This window comes from Hakea prostrata, chromosome 8 (genome assembly GCF_041222555.1).
Source record: "Hakea prostrata isolate BN-2017 chromosome 8, UWA_Hpros_2, whole genome shotgun sequence".
Taxonomy (NCBI): Eukaryota; Viridiplantae; Streptophyta; class Magnoliopsida; order Proteales; family Proteaceae; genus Hakea; species Hakea prostrata.
Window position 1 is genome coordinate 10,782,633 of NC_142607.1, and position 21,132 is coordinate 10,803,764.

The 21,132-nt window shown below is 34.9% G+C and overlaps 2 protein-coding genes across 3 annotated transcripts; one reads left to right on the top strand and one right to left on the bottom strand.

Moving 5' to 3' along the window:
• Positions 1-2,682: 2,682 nt before the first annotated feature.
• On the bottom strand, positions 2,683-3,766 carry LOC149006837 (glutathione S-transferase U17-like). The gene is made up of 2 exons (XM_089167383.1): positions 3,338-3,766; positions 2,683-3,262 (listed from the first exon to the last, which is right to left on the bottom strand). Exons 1-2 carry the CDS (start codon positions 3,653-3,655, stop codon positions 2,870-2,872), a joined length of 711 nt encoding a protein of 236 aa, XP_089023509.1. The 5' UTR covers positions 3,656-3,766; the 3' UTR covers positions 2,683-2,869.
• Positions 3,767-12,930: 9,164 nt separating this feature from the next.
• LOC149006838 (HIPL1 protein-like) lies at positions 12,931-20,144 on the top strand. Of its 2 annotated transcripts, none has more exons than XM_089166497.1 (7): positions 12,931-13,038; positions 13,672-13,829; positions 14,591-15,370; positions 15,459-15,675; positions 18,164-18,342; positions 18,806-19,047; positions 19,139-20,144. In XM_089166497.1, exons 2-7 carry the CDS (start codon positions 13,776-13,778, stop codon positions 19,530-19,532), a joined length of 1,866 nt encoding a protein of 621 aa, XP_089022623.1. In that variant the 5' UTR covers positions 12,931-13,038; positions 13,672-13,775; the 3' UTR covers positions 19,533-20,144. The 2 variants fall into 2 exon arrangements, with proteins under 2 accessions (XP_089022623.1, XP_089022622.1); XM_089166496.1 differs by lacking the exon at positions 12,931-13,038 and adding an exon at positions 13,045-13,561 and having other exon boundaries at positions 19,139-20,143.
• Positions 20,145-21,132: the final 988 nt, after the last annotated feature.

Below are 21,132 nucleotides of genomic sequence, written 5' to 3' on the forward strand. Positions count from 1 at the left end.
CCCATTGGCAAAACTGGCGAATTTCGCCGAACTTACCTTCCATGGTTGTATCTCAAAGGCAGTAACTTTCATAAGATTGGCTCTTGGCTCTAATCATACACCAATCATAATAGACTTGGAAGGAGGAGTTACAAAAGGCAAAAGACCATTTCGCTTTAAATTTGATATTTTTTCATATCTAATTTATATTTTAAGTTTTATTTAATCACATCCTTTTACTAGGTAGTTCCTTTCTAGAAGAAAAACGGATTTAAAGTTAGTTTTTTTCTGCAGTTAATTAAAGGTAATATTCTAACCAGACAATTGTTTTGTTTCTTAAGTTATGACTTTTACAATCAAATTGCGTTTACAAGTATGTATAACTACTTATTTATACGACAAGCCACTATCAATCAAATCAAAGAAAGAAAAACTTGATTTATGTCTAGAATGTGACTCATCACCAAGGGCAAAATCAAAATTCAACATTTGGGGAGCGAAGAATGAAAATTCAGATAATCTTTCCGTTGAGAAAGTACTAATATTTTTTCGTTACACATATAATATGCTTATAAGACTCACTGACGATTTTACCTTTGAATTATTTTATATATTAAAGTATAGGTTTACTTATATTTTGTGAGACCCACACATATTTGAAAGAAAAAAATATAAATTATTGATGGTGATTTTTTTTTTTTGACAAAATATAGGTAAATTAAATCAACAATACTAAAAATCATGACACATGACTTCAACCTTAAAAGTTAGATGCAACCAACGGGAGTTGGTCCAACTGGTAAGCAATTTGGTTCGCTTAAGCAAGACTCCAGTATCGAATCCTTGTGGATGCAAAAAATCTCCGCGGTGAAACTCACCCACCACAGCCAGGTGTGTCACGCCGGGTCGAACCACCGGATATAAAACCGGTTTTTGGCAAACCAAAAGAAAAGAAGAAAAGAAGAAGAAGTAAATGCAAGATTTTATCATATATAAAATCAAACGAAACAAAAATGTGAGATAAAAAAAAAAAAAAAAAAAGAGTTTGCATTTCCAATTGTGAAGGGTTTTTTTTTTCTAAATTTTCCTGAACCCATACTTATAGAATAGGAAAAAAAGAGGAGAGAGGAGAGAATAAATAGAGATTGAGGAGTTTGTTTGTTTCTCAGTGGAGAAGTCATGGGTTCGATCATTGTAGACAGCGTCTCCCTCTTGAGGATGTAATCAAGGTGCGCGCAAACTAGCCCCATGAATCTCAGCTTCCAAGTTCCAACAAAAAAAAATATTCCTTAACCCACATTTATAGAAAGAGAAGAAAATAAATAAGAATAAAAGTTGAGAAATAAGAGATGGGAGAATAAATAGGGATTGAGGAGTTAGTTTTTAATTAGCAATGATATTTATTCTATTATTTTACCTTTAAAAATAGTAATATTTCACATGTGGAAAGAAAAAAAAAATTAAAGAGATCAATCAAAATTTCCAAAAAATGAGGGGCCCACGGCCCTGGGGCCGCAATGTAGGTCCACCCCTACTCATCACAATTGTATTGCCTAAAGTTCCAATGCCAATGTGTTCATGCGAGCAAGGTCATCCTTGGCACGCTTTGAGTTTGGAATCAGAGAGACAAACAGTACCCATCAAGCGTATGATCTGAGAAACCACAATCATTGTTCACCAGTTCTATAAACCAATAAACACTCTACTGAAGTTCAAAAACAGATGCAAACGCAAACAAAGGCACCTTCAGAAGTTGGTAAAACTCCACACAAAGTAGAGGGGAATGCCAAAGACTAGAACTCCAAACAAGAAGACGTAGTAGAGCAGGAGTCCGGATCAGCGACCCTGTACGGGGAGCACAAAGTGCTCCCCCACGCTTCCTGACCACAAACATCAGTGGGGCCCACGGTGAAAAACAATTTTTGAAAAAAATAAAAAAAGAGTTTTTTTTTTTTCACCAATGAGACCCACTAATGTTTGTGGTCAGGAAGCCTGGGGAGCCCCCGATGGGAAGAAGATCCAGATTCGTAGAGTAGGGCCTTATGAAAACTGAGAGCTAAGCCACCCATTATTAATCAAGATAAATAGCTAATAATAGTCACTTGAGAAGATGCAAGTATAAGCTCTCTGAAACAAGTGTTAAAAATGTGGAAATCGAAGAGTTCACACAATGATAATTACAGTGGAAGGGTAACATACTATACACCACTGAAGGGAAGGAGATGAGGAGATTAACAAATGAGAGAGGATCAACTTAACCTAGAGATGAAGTACTAATACAACAGCACACAAATGGATTGTGGAGCTAGGGCTCGGAACAAAGGCAGTAAAAAGTCCTAGGCTAGTGCCACTGACATAGTAGTCACTGTGGTGGCCAATATTGGATGGGTGCTACGTGAATTCCATTAAATTCCAACAACTCAAAACATTGTCTGGTTTGTGTCAAAGTAAGAACGGTTTGTTCACTTAAGTTGATTAAACGTGCACATGATATTTTGAGCGTCTGAAATTTAATAGTATCCATTTGACATCCATCTCACGGTTGGAACTTCATAGACACTACCACGTTAGGGCCATTAGCTTAGCAAAATCCCTTGAAAAGACTCTAGCCATAAACAAGGAAGGAGATAAAAGAGAGTTAGGATTCTCCTACCCACTAAGATAGAGGCATAAGCTCCTCTCAAACATTATTGATTTAAGATATTACCACAAAAGAAAAATATTATTGATTTACCGATAATTTATACGGAAACTTCGACAGGGCAATTACGTGGGGTTTATATTTTAGGACCACTTTATTTTTATTTATTTCTAAGACTAACAAGACAAGAGCTAACATGGAGCGTTGCAACTTGCAAGTGGCAACGAAACAAAAACCCTAAAACCCACACTAAAATCTCACATCACTGGGCGGAGCAGCCTTGAACCTGGCCTGCAAGATCTTAGCGAACTCCGCCAGCTTTTCCGTTTCCGGCATAACATCTTTCACCGCCGGATCAGAACAGAACTTCTCAGCCCACCCCACCAAACCAGGCGTCTTGGCTTCATCCAATATCTTCACTCCATTAAAATTCTCAGTGACCCTCAACCAACCCAAGTAGCAACCAAATGCGATGTCAAGGAACCCAATCTTCTCACCACCAAAGAAAGATCCTTTCTTTCCATTCGTACACTTGTTGTAAGCATCTTCAAGCAAAATTGCTCCTTCCTTCACTTGCTCCATTGCAGCCGCCTTGGCTTCCGCATCATGGATTTTTGCTAACCCACTTAAAGTCGGAAACCACTACACAAGAATTATGGAAAATTACTTCTCAAGAATGAGTTCAATCTATTAAAGTTTAACAAGAAGAAGACCTACCTTTTCATCGATGTAGGCAGCCCAGAAACGAGCGATGGCACGATCGTAAGGATCAGAAGGGAGGATTGAAGGACCTGAAGTCCAGATCTCATCGATGTATTGAACGATTATGAGAGATTCACATATGGGTTTGTCGGCGTGGATGAGAACTGGGATCTTCTTGTGTACTGGGTTGGATTTGAGGAGGAGTTCGCTTTTGCCTCCAAATTTTTCTTCGAGGAACTCGTATGTGACGTTCTTGATGTTTAGAGCGATTCTTGGTCGCATCACAAACGGGCTTGGCCATGCGCCTATGAGCTTCACGTCGCCTTCCGCCATTTCAAGACCTGCAACTGATTACGATAGTGGAGAAGATTTCTCTGTGAGACTTTTTAACATACGAATGGTGAGATCTAGATCTTGCTTTAAATAAAGGGTGACTCCTGGAGTCTGGTAGGGTGAGTGGCTATGAATAGATTTGCCAGAGGGGTAGTTGTTTGAATCATGAATGTGAACTCAAATGGACACATGCTTACCTTGGTAACAAATGAACAAAATTGTTGTTTCAATTGAGTCGAACCCGGATTCGTTTCAGAGGGCAGGAGGCCTTGTGTGGCTGGGAATGTGCACACGGTAGCTCTCATTTACCCATATGGGGCCATGAGGCCATGAGGCCATGAGGCCATGACCAATGGTTTTGTGTTCACACCTCAAGAGTCAAAGGACGAGACTGTTCAGTCACCAAGCATGGTTGTGTGTTTCCCTTATCACCATCCATAAAATTGTTTGGTACGCCAAGTACCCGCGGCCAACGGTTGAAATCAAAATTAATTTTTGAGAAATAGACGATTCGGTCTTGACTGTTTGTAGCACTGAAGTCCAGCTCCTCCATCCAAGCCACTCGTCGATATGTCTAACCATCTGACAGGCGAAGCGTCGACAGAGAGGATGGCAATCGTTGAATGAAGAGGAATCATACCTTCTAAAAACAGAATGATTCTTTTCGGTTATCTTTAAACGGACAAATCTCATTATAATCTTCATCCGAATCATACCTTTTGAAGATAGAATGATTCGTTTTTGATTATCTTTAAATAGACAGATTTCATTATAATCTTTCAAAACCAACAGTTTTCATTCTCTCTATTCGCTCATACATAACCTTTTGAAGACTGAACTATAGTCTATCAAACCAACGGTTGTCACTATTGCCCACCTAACAGTTTGGACGATCAAGCTGAATGATTTTTATTAATTTTTATTTTTTTACAAAGACACTTTTCATATATAGGAAATTGAGGATGGAGATACTACATATGCTTCGCTAAGGTTGAACTTACAACCTTTTCACTGAGAAGTGAAGTTTTCAACCATTCTACTAATCCTCCATTGGCGATGAATGATAAACTTTAATGCAAAGGATCGAAAACTTCCTTTAATTTTTCTCTTAGAGATGCGCCCATTGTGTCCGAAGCACATCCACTCGCAGTAGAAGGTTCACGTGAGGTGTAATTGATTGGAAATATGATAATTTTGCCAGGTGATATTTTATTATCCTTGTAAAGTTGTAATACCTCGCCATATCTATTTTACCTCGTGCATTTCTGATTCCTGCTATGCGGTGGGGCCGTGGGATTGCACCCCAGTCCCCATATGCAATTAAGATTCAACAGTATAAAATAAAAGTGTGAGAATGTGAGTACATTATAAAAATTCAGTAATTACATTTACTCACCTTAAAGAATTCTAAATTTACAAAACAAACCTCCAGCCATGGATGGGGTTAGGGTCGTTTCTACTTCTAGGTTGAATGGGACCATCACATTTACTCACCTTAAAAAATTCTAAATTTACACAAACCTCCAGCCATGGATACGGTTAGGGTCGTTTCTACTTATAGGTTGAATGGGACCATCTATTTTCTCTATGTCTCTCTCTCTTTTTCTCCCAAGTATATATACATAAAATGTACTCTCTCGTTTTCCTCTCTAAAGTAAGACTTGTAAGTTTTATTACACATGCAAGTAGAGAATGGAAAATTCGCCAGCAATTTGGTTTTATTTATTTATTTATTAATTTTTTAATTTGTCTCTTGTAAAGTTTTTTTTTCTTTGGATAACGGGCGTAATATGTTAAAGATATTCCATAACATCTATGAACAAAAGTAGTTGTAGCTTCGGACTTGCTCAACAATATCTAAGAGCCGGTGTGGTAAATGATCAACCTAAAACTCTATTTCAGCCTCGTTTAACTAAACGGGTGTTTAATCACTTGACGGCTACAGTTCATAAACCCCAGCCCTAAATGTCTACTACAACCAGCGAGCTAGGAGTTATGACATAAAACTGAAAATTTGCACAATTTGATCGTAGATGGAAAGGGAGAAAATAATTTGCCCAGTGGGGTTGGAGATGGGATGGGATGGGAAGAGAACCCTTTGATTGCAATGCATGAGTCCATATCACCTCCTCGTCAGGGGAGCACTCCGGTTCTTCTTTCGCTATAGAAAAGGGTGGCGGCCATGTGAAATCTATTGACAATTTTATTTTTTAAAATTAAGTAATATTATTCAGGATGTGCGCCCCATCGTTTTATGGTAAAGAAGTGTCAAGGGAACAATAAAAGGAGGTGATCCGCACTCCTAGCTTGTGGCAGCTAGGAAACTGAAACTATAAATCTAGAATACAAAAACCTCTAGGTTGTAATATATAAATTGATGTTTACAATAAAACCATGCCTTTTCATTTTAGACCGTTGAATTTTCAAATTCATCAATGGCGCAATCCCAACAATCATGTTGCAACTTGCAACAAACAATATATAAAAAGCGCCTTTGTACCAAAACTTGCAACAAACAAAAATGCCTCTTATCGAAAAAAACAAAAAAACAAAAACAAACAAACAAAATTGTTCTTGTTCATCAAGCTTGTGTTTTCTTGACATAATCTGCAAAATTGTACTTGTTCATCTGTTTGATGGATACAAGGAATCTCCATATATCAATTGATTTTATATTTTTTATGGTTATCATATGACTTCTTGTTATTATCGAGGCCTAACAAGTTACATTCGTACGTGTTTTTTGTTTGTTTGGATCGAATTTTTAAGTGTTTAATAGTACTTAATGGATGTGCACAACTATATGTTAACACTTTTATTTAAAACATTTTCTGTTTGCAAAGGTGGGATGGAAAAAATAAATATAAGGTACCCATATATAATTGGGTGGGAGAACAAAAAATAAAATAAAAGAATTTTGTGAAAAAATTTAAAGATATAGATCCTATTTTGTAATTTTCTTTACTTTTTTTAATGGGGTTTTGATTCTTCTTGAACCAACTTTTCCAATCCAATGAACAAAATGAGCCACACAATGGGATTTCATGTAAGATTTTTTGTTTCAAATATTTTTCCACCTCTTTTTTCCCGGCTTACTTCAGATTCAACAAATAAACGATGCCTAAAGTAACTAATGGTAAATTATATGGACGTTCACCATATTTGGAGCTCCATCACTTAGCATATCGAAATAGGGGCATTTTTTATATGGTAACTCTTTTACCTTTGGAATACTTATGGTAGTTAGAGAAAACAACAATGTTCTACCAAAGAAAGAAAAAAAAAACAAGAATGGAGTGCTTTGCTCTTAGCAAACATTAAGGATCATCTACCATTCTATTCCTTTAGTACTTTAATAGAATCATCCCATAACAATTTGATCAATACATTCCCATCATAGATAAAGCATGGTAACATCAAACACAAGCAAGTAGCAGAGGTGAGACCACAGGTAAGGGTGCAATTGCGCAAACCGTAACGCGAATACGTGTAAAACCGCATCATACCACACAGTAAAATTTGGTATGGTACATACAAACTGAACATGCGATTTCGGTTCAAGTACTCACGTCGATAATCGATACAATACAACATTAAGGGATATAAATGTAATTTTGCAATTAAAACACTTTGATTCTATTTGCAAATCTTGAAATCACCTATTAGAGTTTTGGTTTCAGGTGATCGAATTAATGGTTTTCGTGTTGTCTGGAGTAGTGGTTGGTGATTTCCGACAGCATGAAAGTAGAGCATTGGTAGTTGTTCTTTATATTCTTGCAACAAACAAAAATGCCTCTTACCGAAAAAAACAAAAAAACAAAAAAACAAACAAAATTGTCTTGTTCATCAAGCTGTGTTTCTTGACAAATCTGCAAAATTGTACTCTTCATCTGTTTGATGGATACAAGGAACTCCATATATCAATTGCTTATATATTTAAGGACAATGACCTGATATCGAGGCCAACAAGTACACGTACGGTTTTTCTTTTGGGATCGAATTTTTAGTGTTTAAAGACTAATGGATGTGCACAACAATGTACACTTTATTAAACACTTTGTTTTCAAAGGTGGGATGGAAAAATAAATATATGGTACCCATATATAATTGGGTGAGAGAAAAAAATAAAATAAAAGAATTTTGTGAAAATTTTAAAATATAGGTCCTATTTTGTAATTTTCTTTACTTTTTTAATGGGGGTTTTGATTCTTTTGAACCAACTTTTCCAATCCAATGAACAAAACAAGCCACGCAATGGGATTTTATGTAAGAATTTTTTTTTCAAATATTTTTCCACCTCTTTTTTTTCCAGCTTACTTCAGATTCAACAAATAAACGATGCCTAAAGTAACAAATGGTAAATTATATATTCTTGAGAGGACGTTCACCATTGGCATTTCGAAATAGGGGCATTTTTTATATGGTGACTCTTTTCCCTTTGGAATACTTATGGTAGTTAGAAAAAACAACAATGTTCTTACCAAAAAAAAGAAGAAAAAAAACAAGAATGGAGTGCTTTGCTCTTGGCAAACAATAAGGATCATCTACCATTCTATTTCCATACTACGTTAATAGAATCATCCCATAACAATTTGATCAATACATTATCATCATAGATAAAGCATGGCAACATCAGACACAAGCAAGTAGCAGAAGCATATCAATTGCGTACAGAAACCGTTTAACGTAACTGAATCACGCTGTTTAAAACCGCATCGTACCACGGTTTAAAATTTGGTATGGTACATATCGAAACCGAATTTCTTCGGTACGATTTCGGTTTCAAGTACTCATACTGTCGGTATATATAGAAACTGTACCGAATTTGTACCGTACCAAATTAAGGGATATAAATGTAATTTTGCAATTAAAACACTTTGATTTTATTTGCAAATCTTGAAATCAGTTTCTATTAGAGTTTTGGTTTTTCAGGTGATCAAATTAATGGTTTTCGTGTTGTCTGGAGTAGTGGTTGGTGATTTCCGACAGCATGAAAGTAGAGCAGTGGTAGTTGTTCTTTATATTTTTCTTATTATTATTTTTAGAATTGGTGGTGGGTGGTTTTTGGCAGTGGGTCCGATAGTAGATAATTTCTAGCAAGGTGAAAGAAAGAAAGTGTTATTTATATGGTTGCTTGAGAATAAGATTTGGAGGTATAATTATCCAGGTTTAGGGAACAGAAAAAAATTAAATAAATAACATAGGGTTAACTATGAAAAAAATATATAAATAACATGAGCACCTAACACGAAGGATAATGCCGTGCCGTTAATTGAATTTAGAAGGCCAAACAGCCTGGACAAGGAGGACAAATGATATTTGGAATAGAGGGACAATGAAAATTTCAGCTTTTGGTGGGACACATAAATGTTAGATCTTTCCTTTCTTTTACAACCCTATTAAAAAACTCATTTTTGGGAAAAAATATAGGGCAAGAGGGTAACAATATAACCATAATGTTGAGCCTTATTCAACCTTTATCTATATATATATAGTAACAAAAATAAATAATAGACAAAAGGTTTATCAAGCTTATGTTTTCTTCACATAATCTCCAAAAGTTGTTCTTGATACCATTTTTTTCATTGATTAGTTTTTGAATGACAAATGAATGAACCGTTTTAACAAATGCCTAACACATGTTTATCAATTCTACAAGATTAAAAGAACTGTAAATCTATTATCTGATATCATTACTAAGTGCATCCTTAATTATATGTAGCTAGTTTGACTTGGTAGGAGCAGGAATTGTTATTAGAAGTCATTCAGGGAAGCCAATTTGGGCATGTCTGTACCCAGAGAGTTATAATTCTGCAAGAAGAAGGAGAAGCAATAGTTTTCAGTCTCTTGGAGGCTATAGCTGGCGGGCATTCTTCAATCCTTATCGAGTCCGATCACAAGAAGCTCATCGACTATATTAAGGGAGAAAGACATCCTCCATCGACCGTTGAACCTCTATTCTAGATATTGTGTTTCTAATTAGTAAGTTTGAATAATGTACACCCTCTTATATTCATAGGAGTTCCGATATTGTGGCGGATCCTTTAGTCAAGAAGACTTATTTGGCTTCGGCCTCGGCCCAAAAGAATGACCATTTTCCAATCAACTAACACTTATGTTCATCTTCTAGTTTTGCCTGCCTTGTATGAAGGAATGGTTACACTGCCCCCAACCCCCTTTGACTTGTTAGGCCTCAACAATAACGATAAGTCATATGATAACCATAAAAAATATAAAAAGGGATTGATATATGGAGATTCCTTGTATCTATCAAATAGATGAAGATTTTATGATCATTTTAGATAGACATTCGTACGTGTTTTTTTGTTTTGTTCGAATTTGTACGTGTTTAATAGTACTTAATGGATGTGCACGACTATATGTTAACACTTTTACTTAAAGTATCATTTGTTTGCAAAGGTGGGGTGCAAAAAATAAACATATAGGACCCATATATAATTGGGTGGGGGAACATGAAAGGAAATGGAAGAATTTTGTGAAAAAAAAAATTGAAATATTGGTCTTACTTTGTTGTTTTCCTTATTTTTTTGATAAAATTTCAGTTATTTAATGGGGTTTGGAAAATGAATAAGGTGGGAAAATTAGCATGCTAAGTCAACAGACAAGTTTTCTTAAATTATAAATAAGTTTGTTTACCAATTTTTCCACTACTTTAATAGAATCATCCCAAAACAAGCTAGCAGAGGTGTTACAAGAGATAGGAGGACTATTTTGTTATAGGAGATGGGAGGATTTGGTTTTTCGATAATAGCATTGGAAGCCAAGGCATGTAGAGATGCTTTATTTTTGGTAAAATCTATTAACTTCCAGTATAATTGTATACATTGATTTTGGTAGTTATCTCAGCTCTGAGTGGAAATATCGACTCTATGGATAGAGTTGTTGTTAATGATTAAAATGGTCATTCTATCCTGGCCGATATGACCCTTAGGTTTATATGGTCTGAGCATTGGTTTTATAGAACTTGGTCCAACCATCCGGTCTAAGGGTCAACCGACCATCCTCTCAAGGAAACTCAATCAAAGTAGTCTTCTACTATTTATCAACTACCTAGAAGAAAGAGACAAGTAAAACAACTCTCTCTGAGGGTTGGAGTCCAAATATAACTCTATTATCTTACACTATATAAACATCATAAGCAAGCATAAGATAGTAAGTATTCATATTATGTATGATCATATCTCTTTGGTACTGATTTGCTCGTTGAAGACGTACCTTGATCTCCCAAGGTCAAGCACGTGTTTTGCAAGAACTTGGCAAGGAAGGACGAACATGATTTCGTATCAACAGTTGTGGATGCTATAATCTTGCATATCAATTATCAAGTCACTCATACCGGATTTTCAATCTCTCCAATTTGGGTAATAGTCGGCTTGGTTGAATTCCTTGCATCAGGCTCTTTTAGGTTGAAACTAACATAACAACCTAAATATCATATGGATTAAAAAATAAAAAAAAAAAAAATAAAAATATACATGTTTATCAAGTCTTCATGGATATGCCTCTCTCATGTTTTCATTGGTCCTTATAGTAATGCAAGGGCAACATAGTTTGACAACCATCTTCGCCAAAGTATGTATACATTGGTGGAACATTCCTTTTAAATATTTTAAGAATTTAAGAATATTTATAGTCTCTAATGACTAATCAAACCAATAATTATATTTTTTAGATGAATAATAACCAACAAATATTGATTAAATTGCCAATCTGATTTTTCAAATAATCTTGATAAGATTAAGTATTCTTTTGATCTTTGTCCTATATAGTATAAAATTTATTATATTTTTTCAATGGTAAAATATACATGTTTAAGTATCTATAGACATATTAAACTTAATATATAAACATTTATAATAAATTTATAAAATATTATCAACTTAGGAAGGCTTTATCTGCCATGAGTTTGGTGGTACTTAATAAGGTCAATTTTTTTTTGTACTGATGCTTTTAATAATGCTGGAAATGTAATGTCGTCTGCAAGGATTAAACTCAAGACCTCTTCACTGAGAAGTATGGATCTTTACCACTCAACCAACTTTGCACTGACTCCAATAAAATCAAGTTGCGTAACTAAAAGAAATCAATAAATGTCACTTTAAGATTATTTAATTTGTTAAGTAGTTAATATGTCGATTATTATAGGTTTATAGATAATTTTAACAAAAAGCGAGTCACATGATTGAATTTAATTTGATTGTTTAATCAATAAACAATTCAAATGATTCTTAGTATCTTCGATAGTTCAAATTGTTATATCAATTTCTCTCTCATTAGATGATTTTAACTATAATTATATTAAGGTATAGTCAAAAGATTGAGACAGACTAATTGATGAACACATGGAAATATCTTATCACGAAAAATAAAATAAAATATTACATTTTCTTGAATAAAAAATTCTCTACATTGAATAAATATTTTTCTAAGAAAACTTTAGATGCGCATCTGCATCTGTATTATTCTGCAATATCACATGATCATATGAAAATTTTCAAACTTCAATCCCTGAGTCAGATCGGTTAGTGTCGATTCTAGTATGACTCAAACTCAAGTCAACCGATTTATTTCATATTTGTGAAACTTCTGGCATGAGGTGTGTTGACCTCTAGTAGGTAAGAAATGAAAAGGGTGGTCTGGCCAATCTTCTCTCTTTCTTGGCTTTTATTACAGTTTAAAAATAAAACCCTAGAAGTCGCTTATAATAAATATATAAAATATTATCAAATTATGGTCAGGCTTTATCTATCATGAGCTTCTTGTGATATATGACCTTAACTAAAATACTCCAATAAAGTCAAGTTGGGTAGCTAAAAGAAATGTATAGATGCCATTTTAAGACTATTTAATTTGTTACGTAATTGTTGTATCGATTATTATAGGTTTGTAAGGAATTTTAACACAAAGCAAGTCACATTATTGAATTTTAAAATAATTTTTAATATCATTAAGTTATAGTCATGTGATTGAGATAAGCTACTTAATAAACATGTAGAAGTACTTTATCACGAAAAATATAAAATTCTGAACAATTTTTTTGGATAAAGAATTCTCTAAACTGGATAAACATTTTTCTAGTAGACGAGCAATTTCAAATTTTAATACCCGAGTCGGATCGGTCACTGTTGATTCCAATACGAATCAAATCGAGTCAGCCGATTTGATTTCTCAGATTTCTGAAACATCGCATGACGGGTGTTGGCTTCTAGAGGGTGAGAAAAGGTGGTCAACCATCTTCTCTCGTTTTTGGTTTTTACAGTTTAAAAGCAAAACCCTAGAAGTCAAATTCACGGCTTGTTATGAATGTCTTTTTCACTTTTTCTACTATGATCTCTTCTCATGCATAACTGCAAACGTCTCTTGTAAGATCTTATCAATCATTGTTATCTCCGTCAATTAATATTTCTTCTCTGTGAAAGAAAAAATTTTCTCCTACTCTATTTGGGGTAGTAGCTAAATGGCTGATTCAAGAGTAGCAGAATTCTTTACAATATATTTCATTCCCTATACTGCTAATATGATATAACCAATTTTCTTACACAAACAGATATAGTATGAAGATAGGTTATGAATTTGTTTCAGATACCTTTTCATCAAGTCAACTCTGTAAACTGTGGATTAAAAAAATGAATGCTGGATGAGACGTTTGTGCTTCTTCATATTTATAGAATACTGGGTTTTTATGAATTCACAGCCAGATAAGAGAGTTGGTCTGTCATTTGTCTTACTCTTACTCCATAAAGCAAGTATGATTCATGGTTAATTAAAAATGATGCTGAGAAAGATTTGAACAAATGGGTGGTGTGCTTACAATTCTCTTGCTCTTTTGGCTATTCCTGCTGCTTCCTGATCTTTATGCTTCATTTCCATTATGCAGGGATCGGAGTGGGTCTCCTTGTCTTTCAATCTGCTTCATTTTATCTTTTAAATTGATTTTGTTTTGGCTTTATTCTTCACTTTGGTGATCTCACCTTGATTTTATTTGTTTGGAGCAGGTGCACCTGTTACTCTAAAAACATCTCTATCCTTTTGTCCTTACAATGGAAGCGTTTGCTGTAACTCTGCCCGTGAACAAAAATTACAGAATCGTTTACAGGCTATGAACATTTCTGATCCCACCTGTTCTTCTATTGTGAAATCGATCCTTTGTGCGGTGAGCTATAAATCATGCTTATTATTAGTGTTTGATTTTCCATTGCTACTTTTGATACAATTACCCATGAACCATACATGGAATCTGATCAGAACTAAAGCTTCATTATCACACAGTTGCTATATATCATCATTTTTTTTTATCCCTGTTAAGTGTTGGAACTTGGAACTATTACCTAAGAATAAAGAAGAATCATCACAGCAAATTATATAATTGTCCTATGTTTGCATACTTCAACCTTGTAGGCACCATAGAAACTAAAGCATAACATTTATATGATTTAAATTCTCAATATACTAGAGCAGTTTAAGGGAAAATTCTGTAATGTATTTGAAAAGTGAAAAACCCAGAGAGTTAAACTCTGATTAAGTTTACTTGATCAATTTCTCTACCAGTCCCTGAACATGGTGTTGCCTTGCTGAAGAACTCTAAAAGGTAGCAGAGAAATTGCCTATTAAGAGGCTAACATATCTCCCCAAACCTTTGTAACATTTTGATGGTCATGAACAGGAGAGACATTAGGTCCCCATATACTCCCTTGTCCAATCCAAGGATCATAAGGTTTGCCTTTGAGTTTGTACGCATGGTGAATAAACTGTTACAAGTTGGCATATCTTAATTTTGTTTTTTAATTTCAAAGACCTTAGGATCGGATGCATTTGGTTTCTTGAATAGTTGTACCCCATAAACATAAATCTGTTGTCAACTCTCTCTGTTGAGCGAGATCCTGCTCTCTGATAATTCAGGTTCAATTGTTGCAGACTTGTGACAAATTCTCAGCAGATCTATATAAAATTGAGTCAGGATATCGGAGTGTTCCTGTTCTTTGTAACTCCACAGCTTCATCAAACAGTACACCAGAGGATTTTTGTTCAGAGGTTTGGGATGTATGCAGGAATGTCTCTATTTACAATTCTCTATTTTTACCCTTGTCACAAAGTAACAGCACAGTTCCAGCAAATTCCACTACCAAATTGATTGATTTCTGGCAGTCAAAAAGTGAGTTCTGTGGCACATTTGGTGGGGATTCCTCTAATGGATCAATATGTTTCGCTGGTGAACCAGTTTCATTAACTAGTACTGGAACCCCAGGCCCCTCAAGTGGTCTGTGTCTCGAGCAGATCGGGAATGGATCTTACCTTGATATGGCTGCTCACCCAGATGGATCCAACCGTGTCTTCTTGGCTGACCAACAAGGTCAAATATGGCTGGCAACTGTTCCCGAGGAAGGATCTGGGGAAACATTAGGGCTTGATGCGTTAAATCCCTTCCTGGATTTAACAGATGAGGTACATTGTGACACAGAGTTTGGACTGTTGGGCATAGCATTTCATCCAAACTTCACAAGGAATGGTCGATTCTTTGTTTCATTCAATTGTGACAGGGTGCAATGGCATGGATGTGCTGGTAGATGTGCATGCAATTCAGAGGTGGGCTGTGATCCTTCAAAGCTTGGCACTGATAATGGGGCCCTGCCATGCCAGTATAGTAGTGTTATATCAGAATTCACTACGAATGGTACCAATTCACAACCTTCCTTGGTACACATCCATCCATTTCTCCTGAAATATCTATGTCAATTCTCACTCAGGAACTCTAATAAGGATTCTGCTTCGATCTATTCTTCAGGCAGCAAAGGCCTATCCATCAGAGGTTAGGAGGATATTTACCATGGGCCTCCCATTTACATCTCATCACGGGGGCCAGATTCTCTTTGGACCCACAGATGGATATTTATACTTTATGATGGGGGATGGAGGGGGACAAGGTGATCCCTACAATTTTGCTCAAAACAAGAAATCCTTGCTTGGAAAGATCATGAGGTTCGACGTAGATAATTTCCAAAGTGAGTATCAGGACATGGAAGTATATTTTTTTCTTCATATTATCTTCTCTGTTTAAATTACAAATGAATGTTCAATGATACTTAAACTTTTTTGATACAGGTACATTGATATGAAAAGTTATCTCCCCCCCAAGTATATTAGATTTTTGCTTGTTTCTACTGTCGCTTACTTTTTTCAGTTACACTGAAAAGGTCCATTAGAGGTATGGAAAGCATAGGCAATGCCTTAGAAATCCAAACAGAAAATAGTAGTTTTTGAGGGTGATCTTCCTTCAATATTTCACCCAAAAGAGAGTATATTTATGAGTAAATCGTTCTGCTTACAAGCACCAAAATACATCAGGAAAAACTAACCTCAACCAATATTTACCGTTCATTGCTATTTATATAATTTTCCTGGGTTTGTGAAGTTTTTCAAACTTAAAATTATGCTTGCTCATCTCATTTTATCACATTATATCTTCTATAGAGAGTTCTACTGAAGTCCATTTTCATTGCTTTGGTGCAAGTTTGTTGAATATATCCTTATTTTCCCTTTTAATGTGTCTACATGGTTTAAAGAGTTTTAGTAGTGAAATATTGTTGTTTTACCTTCATTTGCGACCATTTGTTTTATCAGTAATATTCTATAGAAATCTAGACAGAGAGAGAGAGGGTGAAGGGAGACACTAGGTCCCTTCACCAGGTTATTTGTTTCTATGGTCTGCCAATATTGTCTTTTGGTACTCCTAAAGGCTGAAAGATCAGAATGTTCTTTTTTCGGATATCCATGTCTGTATGCTTTTATCTGCACACATGCATTTACAGGTCTCTCATGTGAGATACTTCTCACAGGCCTTCTCTTTTCCATCTTCATTTTGGCATTCCCTTTTACTAACTTAAAACATTGCCCAGTCATTGGTCTATTGATCTTTCTGATATAAGGTAGATTTGCAAAACCTGTGGTAAATGACAAATATATCTATGAACACATTAAAAAAGAGAAAAAAAAGATAATGAGCTTGCTAGTCATGAATCAATGTAGAGTTTTATCATCAAACCACTTGATGAGAACCATTACCTTAATCATAAAAAAAAAGCTATTGCTTTCTGTACAAAATATACTAATTACAGTGCCTTGATTTTAGCAATTCCTATTATTTCTTAACCCTTTTCCTATTAAAATATTAATTAGAAAAACAAACCCAAAATGTGACTCCTAATCTAGACTTTCTAGAGTAGTAATATTGTCATAGATGGGAACTCCTTTAGAAATTTATTCATAACTTTTCAAGTGTAGATTGCAATTGCAAACTTCTTCAAGTATGTCTTTTTGTGATAAGATCAGTTCACTAAATTCCGCTGATCCCATGCCCAGCTCTTTCTGGAATTATAACAACCTTCTAAAAACAGCAATGATTGTGCTAAATACCAAGAGTTTCTGACATCCCAAAATTAAACACCAAGCAAACTCCAAAATTGCTAATTTGTGCTATACAAGTATACAACACTCCTAAATACCAAAGCTTATCCAATGATTTCTAAGCCTTAGTATTTATTTTCTATGATCCTCCTTTATCACTCTCTATTCCTATCAACCAAGAGAACCAGTAGAAGGGGGGAAAACCCGAATATATGCGATATGTAAAACAAGAAGCATTCAGTCTGAAACTACTGGTTGTCAAATTACTATTATGTACCAGAGTACTCTCTTTGTTTTATTGCTAAAATCCATCCTAAATTATTGTTGCTTTTTTATTTGCTAAGCATCAATTTTATCTGCCTAGAACTGAAGGACCCTAAGAATTCATCCAAAATGTATGAAATTTCAAATTGCTCTCTTTTTTATGTTGGGCCAATAGTAAGAAGCTGTTTTACCTGAAAAGTGGTTTTGTGTAAAATTGGATAAAAATTTTCTTGGTATATTGAAATTCGGTCGGCAGTTTGATCTATCAAAAGAAACAGGTGATCCTAAGGAGAACATTACCTTTATTTTAAATTATTTGATCCAAGCTGCCGTGTGAGATGATTTTCAGTAGTATAACCCTTGAGTACAGGGGTCTCTCAGGGGAAGGGAAGTATTACACTAGGCAACAGTAGGCTTAGGTAAACTGTATCTAAAATGCATTGCTGATGCAAGCTGCAGATAATGCACGGGGAATTTGAGCTTAAGAAACAGACCAAATTTTGGGTAGATGATTTCCAACCTGATGTGGATAGGGGTTCCCTCTTTGACCAAATGGACACTAACTGCCCTGCTCTCTAGCTCTTTACATGTTTATATATTTTATCTGATCAACTTGAACATTAAGAGTAATAAATTCATATCATGGGTTACTCTTGTCTACGTCAAAATACTGTTTAATTTGGGTTCACATTAATGGGAACTCCTTCCTGTCTGTCCACTTTGTTAACTGTTTGGCATACTCTGTAAAGAATGATCTTTCTCACCTACACAATTTGTCACTGCTAGAATATTAGTTTCTCAATATTCCCTGTGTATTTCCAGGTACAACAGGAATGTACAATCTCGGACTATGGGGGAACTATTCAATCCCAAAAGATAATCCATTCTCAAGAGACAATAAATCTGCGCCTGAAATTTGGGCCTTGGGACTAAGAAATCCTTGGCGCTGTAGTTTTGATTCAGACAGACCTTCCTACTTTTTCTGTGGTGATGTTGGCGAGGTTTGGTGATTCTTCTTCTTGTAGTTTACCTTAATATTACTTCTGCTTCTCATTGTGTTTCCACTGGCTGTATTAAACTATAAAAAAGCCTTACATTTCCAAGGTTCTCTAGTAGCTGTAAATTGAAGAGTGATACTTGGAATTTTATTTTACTTTTCTGTGCTGTCCTCCTGTGAAGAATCAATCTAGTCTAAGTAGTTAAAAGTATGTAGAAAGGTACTCTCAATTTCTGAAATGTGCAATTCATTCAGGTCTACATCAACAAGAATTTAAATTCATTGCATTAAAAGTGCAATGTCTTCCAGTCCTTTGTTGTTGTCATTGTACTCAATGTTTTTCTCTTCTTTCAACTACAGTAGCAAAGCCTATGGATCTGGAAACCTTGTTTGGATGAGTTCTTTCATTCCTTAATTTCCCCATTATTGAAGGCATTTGATGCTTATGATCATTTGGAATCTTGTAGGATGTGTATGAAGAGGTGGATCTTGTCTCAAAAGGAGGGAACTATGGATGGCATGTTTATGAGGGCCCCTCTCTTTACAATCCCCCAGCAACTCCTGGAGGAAATACATCTGCCACTTCAATAAATCCCATTCTCCCTGTTATGGGATATAACCACTCTGCTGTAAATGGGAATGATGGATCTGCATCAATCACAGGTGGCTATGTCTATCGAGGCACGGCAGACCCGTGCATGTATGGAAGGTGTGTGGCTTTCTCTATCAAATTTGATGCTGTATATGGCTCTATTTAGTCATGTACTAACAGAAACTTGAATTCATTGATGGTGCTTTAGGTACATATTTGCAGATTTATATGCTGAAAACATATGGGCAGGTACAGAAATCCCCCAGGATAGTGGGAACTTCACTAGCAACCGAATCCCGTTCAGTTGTGCTCATGATTCTCCAATTAAATGTGAATCTACTCCTGGAAATCCTCTTCCTGTCTTGGGATACATATTTTCATTTGGGCAGGATAACAGGAAGGATGTCTTTCTTCTATCAAGCAATGGTGTGTATAGGGTTGCTCGTCCTAGTCGATGCAACTTTAGTTGCTCCCTGGAAAGTCCTACACCTGCTCCTGGTCCTTCACTTTCCCAGTCATCTCGAATCCTGTTGAGCAACCAATATAACAGTTTGGTGCTAATGTTCTTTTCATTCTTTATTCTTGTGGGTTTTTTATTCTGAGTTTTAAGCTAATTTTGTTTCCCTTAATGATGAAATGTTGTCCCAAGATTTTGCTCTCTCCAACCCCCCCCCCCCTTCATGTATTTATTTATCATATGGAGAACAGTTTGCTATAATCAAAACTAACCAGTTAAGAAGATTTGAGGACACACGAGCAAGAATAGAAGAAGCTACAGTTCAAAAAGCTGTGAAGATTGAAACGATCCCAATCTCTCTGTTTGGTGAATTGTTCTACTACTATAGAATATTTGGTTTTCTTGGCTTTAGTTTCTACTGTAAAATGAAAAAGTACTCAAAAAACTTTTTTATTTGATCTGTCGAATATCCCGACTAGAATCAAAATTTATCCTTATTTTTGTTGTCATTTATCAAATCTTACAGCTTGCAGAGAATACTATAATTATTTTCTTGACTAATGTCCAACCAGCTAGGGTTTTTTTTTAATGAATTTAAAATAATAATAGTATAATGTTTCTTTAGCAAAAACTTATGTGAACCAAAGCAGTTCGAGACAGTTGGTCGAGTTGGACCGGAAATGAAGGTGCATCTTAATATGGTAGATTTTTATTTGGTCAAACCTGATTCAAATGAAATTGCCCTTTTAATGTATATATATATATATGTATTTCAAATAAAGATGCACTATATATGGGCTAGGTCCTCAATTGGGGCCCAAAACAGGTCTATGGGCTAGGTACTCTATTTAGGGCCCAAAACAGGTCCATTGGACAATTGGGCCTCACATTTTAACTCATGTTTAATACTCAGATGGGTGAAGGGAAAAGTTAAAAATAAAGAATTGCTGATTATGTTTAATAACTACCTACGAAAGAGTGTGAAACTTAAAAAAATAAAAATCTAGCAATTAACAGAATTCTACGAAAGAAACAAAAAATTCATATTATAAAAAGAGAGAATAAATCATTTTGGGATAAGAAGAGATAATAATTCATTTTTCAGAGAATCAATGGTGAAACTGTAAGATTAGTAAGAGTAGTAATAGAGATTCGAGATTACGTTTTTGAGTTAAATATATTGCATTAATATAAGCATCAATTATTCGACGGTCAGTTTAGGTTTATATTTTAATTACATAATACATTTCACTTATCTTATAAATATATAAATTTTGTGACTTGGAATTTCTATTAATTTATTAGATTATAGTATCAACAACTCATTCCAAGAATTAGAAACATATTTGTTGTATTGAACTAATGAGCTCGATTAATGCATAGATTTTGATTAGATGACACCTGGGCATACAACATATAATGCCTGAAAACTAATATTATATTGTATCGAAAAAGATATCAATAATTTTGGTATCAAATTGACACATTTAATGCGGGCACTAGAGAAGGTATGCATACAAAAAATATTTGATATCATATTTATTATCATTTATAGGTTTTCTAGATTAAGAAAGAAATCTAAAGTCTAATTGAAGTTATTTTCATCCTTTTTTATATATATTTCATTGGGAATTCAAATATGATTATTCAAATTGAGAATGTCCCCCAAACCCTATAAATAAAAAATTTATAATTATAGTATTTTAGTCTATATGTTATTGAATATTAGTTTAGGCTTGGGATTT